Consider the following 8,463-nt stretch of genomic DNA (forward strand, 5'->3'; position numbering starts at 1 on the left):
AATTGAAGGGGGTCTGAATACTTTCCGTACCCACTGTATATTGTATTTACTGTTTATATGTTACATACAAATATTAAATAAATATATAATATTTATTTATTTTGTATTCATATGCAAGTTATATTCTTATATTATTGAATTCTATAAATATATATTGTCTATATAAATTATATTTTAAGTTATTTTTTAGTTTATGCTTGATCTTTATTGTTTTTTTTGTTATCTGCATAATGATCGAAAAGCAATTGGTTTTTCAGATAATACCAGAGAGAAACCGTAGAAGAAAGTGTATCTTCTGAGATTTACAACGCTTTAGATTCCTGTAATGTGCAGCATAAAGGCAGCGGGAGAGGATACGCCTCTGCACTCCACAATTTATGAATCAACAGTCTTTTGCTTTATGAACGCTGTCTCAAGCAAATAGAGGCTTTTATGAAGGTCACAGATGGTGATTGCAGTAGAAACGGGTTCTTCTCCGAGTCCGGTTGAGCTTCACTGCAGGCAAATAGATCAGACAGCCGTAAAACAGAGGTCAAGTGTGGCCCTGAGGTAACCAACCCACACTGGAAGACATTCAGTTTGAACTCATATACAACAAATGATAAAGTGCATATAGTAAATACTGCATAAGAGCACTGAGGTCACACATATGCTAATGTTATGCATTACTGTAGAGAGCTGTATTACCTATTTTTTTAAATTTCAATTTTATTTTATAATGATCAAATAGCCCAGATTTTCATTGTTGACAGTCACACATACTGTACTTGAAGATTAATAAACATTGAAATGAGGGTAAAAACTTGTTTTGCACGAACGCAACTGCTGTTTTTTGTACACACACACTACTGTTCAAAAGTTTGGGGTCAGTAAGATTTTTTTAAGCTTATTAATTTTTTTTATAAAGATGCATTAAAATAGATAAAAAATGACAGTGAAGACATTTATAATGTTGCAAAAGATTTGAAATAAATGCTGTTCTTTTAAATTCTGTTTTCAACATTGATATTAATAATATTTTTTTGAGTAGCAAATCAGCATATTAGAATGATTTCTGAAGGATCATGTGACACTGAAGACTGGAGGAATGATGCTGAAAATTCAACTTTGAAATCACAGGAATAATTTATATTTTAACACATTCAAACAGAAAGCAGTTATTTTAAATTGCAAATATATTTCACAATATTACTGTTTTTACTGTATTTTTGATCAAATAAATGCAGCCGTGGTGAGCAGAAGAGACTTCTTTCAAAAACAAACTTAAATTTCAGTTGGCTATATAATTCCAGTAAAATTTCACAATCTTTGAATCCGCATTAAAGGAACAGTTCACTCCGAAATTTCAATTTTGTCATCCTTTTCTCCGTTTTGGCCACATGACAAGTAGTTGTTAACGACATTATTTAACCATGTATCAGAGTTGCGACACAAAAAAAATCACAGTAAACGAGGTATATTTTGACTCAAAGTGTTGCCAGATCTTGCAATAAAAAACAGCAAACAAGAACAAGGCAATAATAAATCCAAACTTGGAAATATGCCACATACTGAAATATCACGACCTGCGCGTGCCTGCTTTATGAACTCCATAACCTGGACGCCTTTTTTAGCTGAGCCCAAACAATAAGCAATTAAAATAAGTGGACATGGCAACCCTTCAAGAGCGCGCTCTCTAAACAAAAACAAACGCGACAGCTCTGTCGACGGTGGTTAAGTTAAAATTGCGGGACATAACGAGTCTTTGGTTGCTGTAATATTTCGAGAGTGAGTTCTGTTCCGTACGCACACAAAACTAGAATTTAGGGGATTCACTCACTAATATACATATTAGGTTAATAATGCCATAGAAATGAAGTAAACGGAGATATTTGTCAAATGTAGCAGCAGCATCAATATCAGATACACATCAGGATACCTGATCTCTCTGAACTCGAAAACTAATGACCTGGACTAGTAGATGCAGAGTGCTGAGGTGTTGAAATGGGCAGTTAAATTAACAAGCTCATAAACATGAGCTCAGTGTTTCTCCTCCAGGATCCAGGATCTGTTTTATGGCACAGTTTGACTCGTATCATCTTCAGCTCTTGATTAGAACAAGAGTTTACTAAAGTAGCCTAACTAATGCTGAAAAGTACTACAGAGTTCCTGCGGGTTTTAAAAATGTATTAAAAAGTCTTAATTTGCACTTCCATAAATGAAGGCCTAAAAGGTCTTAAATCAGAGCAGAAAGTCTTAAATTCATATAAAGTCATGGCATTAGATGTTGCATGCACTGCAAAAAATGTATATCTTCCTCAATCTTTTTTTTTTTAATCTTCTTTTCCAATACAAATATCTTAACATAAATCAAGATACATTTAATTGAGACGCAAATTGAACATATGAAGTCTTGTTTTCTGAGGAACTGAACAAAATTAAGTGAGTTTATGCAGAAAACAAGAACAAACATCTGTTAATGGGGATTTGTCCTTTCAATTAAGTGTATTTTTCGGAGGCCATTGGCAGATATTTGTTCTTGTTTTAATCATAAACTCACTTTATTTTGATCAATTTCTCATAAAACAAGACTTATTATTTGATGTAATTTTGCTTCTCAAGTAAATGATCTTTAGACAAAACTTTGCTAATACAGGACATTTACGTTTAGAGACCATATTTTGTTTCGTTCAGTGTATTCCTTAAATTTTCTTTACTTGGTCTTACATTTTCCTTCAAACTACTAGTACTAAAGCAGCACTTTATGATTCAAGGCCCTGGCTCTGTTGATGGCTGTCACTCACTGGCATTGATGCATCAGTCCCGGTCGTACATATTCATGTCATGATGCTCCTGTTCTGATCGCCTGCTAGTTTCGTGTTTTCAGGAAATCTGTCACTGTCATCAAATCGAGTCTTTATAGGCATAAAAAGCGGAAGCTCATGTGCGGTTCTGCTGTGGATTTTCAGGTGTGAGGAGCACTGTTTGAGCTGTCAGGGTCCTGGAACGAGCTGCACGCAGTGTAAAGACAGATACAGCCTCGTCAGCCGGACCTGCATCATGAACGCCACCTGTAACAACGGTACGTGCCTTCGGTCAGCCAGCACTGCTGAGATGTTAGGCACTTCAATTTTGGTCTGTTCACTCAACTGTTTGACTTTAAAAGAGGTGCTTTTTTGCCTTTTAGGAGCTTGACATTTAAAATCCACCTTTGTTGCATGGAAAAGAGTCAAACATCTAATTTCTTAATAATCGATTAATTTAAATGAATTTAGATAATCCATTTAATTATATTTGATCTCTCTCTGTCGTATGCCCAACCAGTCAATAGTGGTTTGCACGAGCATTGAGCATTAAATAATATACAACAACGACTCATGGGTTTACGACTGATTCGCGAGTTACTGTGACTGATTCATTGAATAGAACCAGTTTTATTTGTAAATCAGGCTTTAAAAATAAAATAATTGTTAAAAAATATATCATTTACTTCCCTTATATTCCAAACCCTGATTTTCTTTATTCTGTGTGGGGGGGAAAGAGTCACTGAGACATTCTGTCAAACATCTGATTTTGTGTTTGATGAAAGAAGAAAAATGATACGTAAGAGTAAGTGAATGATGACAGGAGTTTGACTTTAATGAACTGTCCCTTTTAAGTGTCAGGAATATGGACTGTCAGTGTGTTTGTTTTGCTCCCCATGTGCTCCGTGACCTAGTTTTCCCTCGTGTGTGACATGCCCATATTTGGTTCCCTTCCTGTTCCTGTTCCGATTGGGTTTCATTGCTCCCAGGTGTGTTTCCCCAATTCCCTCGTTAAGTGTAGTATTTATAGTGTAGTCTGCCCCATGTTTCCTTGTCGGATCTACTCCATGTGCTCCGTGACCTAGTTTTCCCTCGTGTGTGACATGCCCATATTTGGTTCCCTTCCTGTTCCTGTTCCGATTGGGTTTCATTGCTCCCAGGTGTGTTTCCCCAATTCCCTCGTTAAGTGTAGTATTTATAGTGTAGTCTGCCCCATGTTTCCTTGTCGGATCTACTCCATGTGCTCCGTGACCTAGTTTTCCCTCGTGTGTGACATGCCCATATTTGGTTCCCTTCCTGTTCCTGTTCCGATTGGGTTTCATTGCTCCCAGGTGTGTTTCCCCAATTCCCTCGTTAAGTGTAGTATTTATAGTGTAGTCTGCCCCATGTTTCCTTGTCGGATCTACTCCATGTGCTCCGTGTGTGTGTTCCTGCCTGTTCTGTGTTCCCAGTGATTTGGAGGATTAAAAACTGCTATTATGTCGTCACCGATAGCCTCGTGGGCAGCGCGTCGACATGTAGCGCCATTGCGCTTCGGGCGTCCCGTGTTCGAGTCCCGGCTCCCGATCCCATCCCCCCTCTCTCTCCCACTTCGCTTCCTGTCTCACTACTATCCTGTCAATAAAAGGCAAAAACGCCAAAAATAAATCTTAAAAAAAAAAAAACTGCTATTATTGTTATTCCCTCGTCTCCTCGTTCCTCGCTCCTTCACAGTAGCTGAACCGTGACATTAAGTATAACAGGTCCATTTTATTTTGTTGCAAAGAAGTTTGGACAGAGAGCATGGTCAGCTTTTATGAGATTGTTGCGTGTTTCTAAAGCCAAAAACTTTCATATGTATTCACTGACTTCCATTTGACCTTGTTTTATTTATTCATTTATGGAATTTTTTTTCATAAAGTTTTGCAAGGAGCTTTTTGTTGTTACGGTCCCATGGAGTAATTCATATGGATGATGTCGTGTCAAACTGACCTGACCCGGGTGTTTACGAGGCTTTCAGACTTCAAATCTTCTCAAAGTTTGTTGTTGCACAGCTACAAACACTTGACATTAGAGAGAGAAGAAAGGGGAACACACTGAGTAAAAAGATTTCAGAAGATGAAAGGGAAGAGGGTTGTACGTGAGTGAAAGGCTGGGAAAAAATGTGAGTGAGGCAGAGCACTGGCAGGACAGCAACAATGCTTTCCTCAGGATCCGCTGCCCCTCATTCCTCTGGAACCTTCTGTCTGTCCAAACTTACATAACATGACCGTCAGATCACCCAGAGAGGAGAAAGAGGGACAGAAGACGGTCCACTGCTGTTAGTGGCACTTCTGATTCAAGTGTAGGGCATCTGGGTTTCATCCTAGACTCTTAAAAATAAAGGTTCTTTATTGGTATTGATGGTTCCATTAAGAACCTTGAACATCCATGGAACCTTTCAAATGCAGAAAAGGTTCTTTACATTTTTTTAATGTTCTTCAAAATGGTTGATTTATGAACTGTTCACTGAAAGGGAACCATTCTTTGGGGAACCAACAATGGTTCTTCTATGGCATCACTGTAAAAACACCCTTTTGGAGCCTTTATTTTTAAAAGTGTGTTTGAGGAAAACATTTAAGAAACTCTGGGACATGACAGGTGGCAGACTCACCAGGATCATTCAGATCGGCGATGTGTTTGATAAAGAGACATGACTGAAGTCTGAACTTTCTCTTTCCCTCTCCCAGCGGATGAAGTCTTCTGCGAGATGGTCAAGTCGAACCGACTATGTGAGAAGAAGCTCTTTCGTCAGTTCTGCTGCCGGACATGTTTGATGACGGCTGGATGACAGCAAGAAAAGAGGCAAATGGACTGACCTACTATTTCTTTGGTTGTATTATCTAATGTACATTTTAAACTAGTTATGCTGTGATTATTAAAGGAATAGTTCAGCCCATAATGAAAATTTGCTGAAAATGAACTCACCCTCAGGCCATCCAAACTGTAGATGAGTTTATTTCTTCATCGGAACAGATTTGGAGAAATGTAGCATTCATCACTTGCTCAGCAATGGATCCTCTGCAGTGAATGGGTGCCGTCAGAATGAGAGTCCAATTATAATAATCCACACCACTCCAGTCCATCAGTTAATGTCTTGTGAAGCAAAAATCCATCATTAAGGAGTTTTAACTTCAAACCATCACTTCCGGCTAAAATATGAATCGTCTATCCATAACCTTGCTTTTCAGGAGATGGATTTTTCACTGGAGGAAACGTTATTATGGATTATGGACTCATATTTTGATCAGAAATTATTGTTAAAAACGTCGTGATGGGTTTCAGGTTTTCTCTTCACGAGATGCTAATTGATCATTGTGTGGATTATCGTGATGTTTTTATCGGCTGTTTGGACTCTCATTCTGACGGCACCCATTCACTGCAGAGGATCCATTGGTGAGCAAGTGATGTAATGCTACATTTCTCCAAATCTGTTCTGATGAAAAAACAAACTCATCTACATCTTGGATGGCCTGTGGTTGAGTGCATTTTCAGCAAATATTTGTTTTTGGGTGAACTCTTCCTTTAATGAAAGAAATAATACTCCTCATTTCAAGAAACCCTGTTAGGGTGCTGTTTGATTTAAACAAGATATATTTTTAAGATTTTTTTTTTTTTTTTTAAACATGCAGTACATGTATAAATTGCTTCTTTTTTTATTCAAAGACATCACACTGAATGAAGTGAAACTGCAATGTTAAGAGAGACATTAAGCTTTTAAATCACAAGAATGATCGAGAATAATGACACTGTACATTTTTAACAATGCATCTAATGGTATTTTAAGTATTTGAAGGTGGAATATCTCCATCAAAGCTCTGAAATATAAACCTTTCCTTGATGAAAATGTGTGGCCGAGTCTCTTTTTTTTTCCCACAGTGAGGCTGCATGTGCTGGTGGTCCACGTTTAAGTGTTAATGATCATTTGTTTGTTTCGGTTTTCCAGTGTTTTTCCATGTTCTGATATCAGAGCTTGTAAATATTTAGATTGTGCTCAACTATTTGCAATGCATCTTGGTGAACTGTCAGAGTCTGACCTGCAGTGACCCAGTGATGCTTTGACTGCAACGTCCTGAAGGGCAACTGATAAACACACACACACACACACACAATGATTATTGCAGTGAAGGTTCACAGCTGCTCTTAATACCGTCCACACACAGATGAACCCGTGACACATGTTCCTCATCGTGATGTTACTGAACTCTTCAAGCTTCAGTGAATCTCTTTAATGATTCTGGACTCACTTTGTGTGAAAACACCACAGGACTGAGAATAACCAGTATCATGCATAACATAATGCTTTATTAATGAGCCCTGAACTAGGATGATGCTGTGCTGTTCGATCATTATCGTTCATTACCTTTATCATTGCATTTTATTAACAGTTTAGATTAGGGAACACCATTCACTGTTAACTAGTTGCTTAGTAGCATGCATATTACTAGAATACTGGCTGTTTATTAGTATTCTAACATATTCTAACTACTACTACAGCTACCTTACTATCAATAAACGGCAAATTAGGAGTGTGTTGAGGGAAAACTCTTAGTTAATAGTGAATATGTGTTCCCTAATCTAAAGTGTTAGCCATTATGGTATTATTTAAAGATGAAGTTTGTGCATTTGATTGCTCTGATTATGTTTATGAATTCTTAGTTATGTCTAATGCATAATAATCCACTTTGTTTTAGATCTTTCTCAGATTGCTCAGGATATGAAGGTCACATTAAAACTGCTTTGGAAAACTTTTAGCACATCTTCATCAGTTATTTTTGCTTTACTTCATCTGATGATATACTGACTTTCGTAGGAAAAACATCTGCTGAACTTTATCAACCTGTCGTTTCTTTTACTCTCCTAAAAGAAAACGACCCTCCACATCTGGTCAGAGTATCAGATGCAACGCTGTAGATTATTTAGAAATGAAACATGTTGAGGTGACTGTTTCGGCAGAGGAATGAAGGAAATGTTCATCACACCATCTGTGGTTTTCTGACAGTTTATTTGATATAACTTCAACACATTTAACAGAGGATCAGAAGAAACTGGCTTAGACTGACAGGCCTGTGCTGCGCTCTGGTGGACTCTCTACTTCTTCGCTACTGTTGTGTTCATAGGGCCCGGGCTATGGGTGAATGGGTTTATTACCATGCTCTGTCTGTACACATCATCACTGAGTTTTGTGCATTAAAATCATTTCTATTAGAATCGCAGATTAACAAAAATATGGCTTTTTGTTATGAAACGGGGCATAATTTGCATACATGTCTTCTGTAGAGGACACCAGGACAAACGGCATGTTAATCGGGCATTTTGGGGAAACACAAGAAATTACAGATCAATATATGAAATATGAGATATTCCTATGAAAATGTTGCCAAGTTATTACTCTCATTATAACACTTCTTTTTTCATGGGGACCGACTAAATGTCCCCACAATGTCAAAAATTTCAGGTTTTAGGCCTACTGTCCTTGTGGAGACATTTGACTCTCTGTCTAAAGATAAATGACCACAAGATACGCTGTGAGTGAGTGTTAGGGCAATATTTGGATGATGTGAGTGATTTAGAGGAACATATGTGACCTGGAGCACAAAACCAGTCTTAAGTCGCTGGGGTATATTTTTAGCAATAGCCAACAATACATTGTATGGGTCAA

The 8,463-nt window shown here is 37.6% G+C and overlaps 1 protein-coding gene across 1 annotated transcript in view; it reads left to right on the forward strand.

Annotated features, from left to right (window-relative positions):
* The window catches only part of pcsk6 (proprotein convertase subtilisin/kexin type 6), a 101,519-nt gene extending 95,822 nt beyond the window's left edge, over positions 1 to 5,697 (forward strand). The window contains exons 20-21 of the mRNA XM_016452194.1: positions 2,949 to 3,061; positions 5,492 to 5,697. Of these exons, the coding sequence (XP_016307680.1) occupies positions 2,949 to 3,061; positions 5,492 to 5,592 (214 nt within the window). The 3' untranslated portion in view covers positions 5,593 to 5,697. The remainder of the gene's footprint in view (positions 1 to 2,948; positions 3,062 to 5,491) is intronic.
* Positions 5,698 to 8,463: the final 2,766 nt, after the last annotated feature.

The sequence above is a fragment of the Sinocyclocheilus anshuiensis genome, unplaced genomic scaffold, assembly GCF_001515605.1.
Source record: "Sinocyclocheilus anshuiensis isolate Anshui unplaced genomic scaffold, SAMN03320099.WGS_v1.1 scaffold579, whole genome shotgun sequence".
NCBI lineage: Eukaryota > Metazoa > Chordata > Actinopteri > Cypriniformes > Cyprinidae > Sinocyclocheilus > Sinocyclocheilus anshuiensis.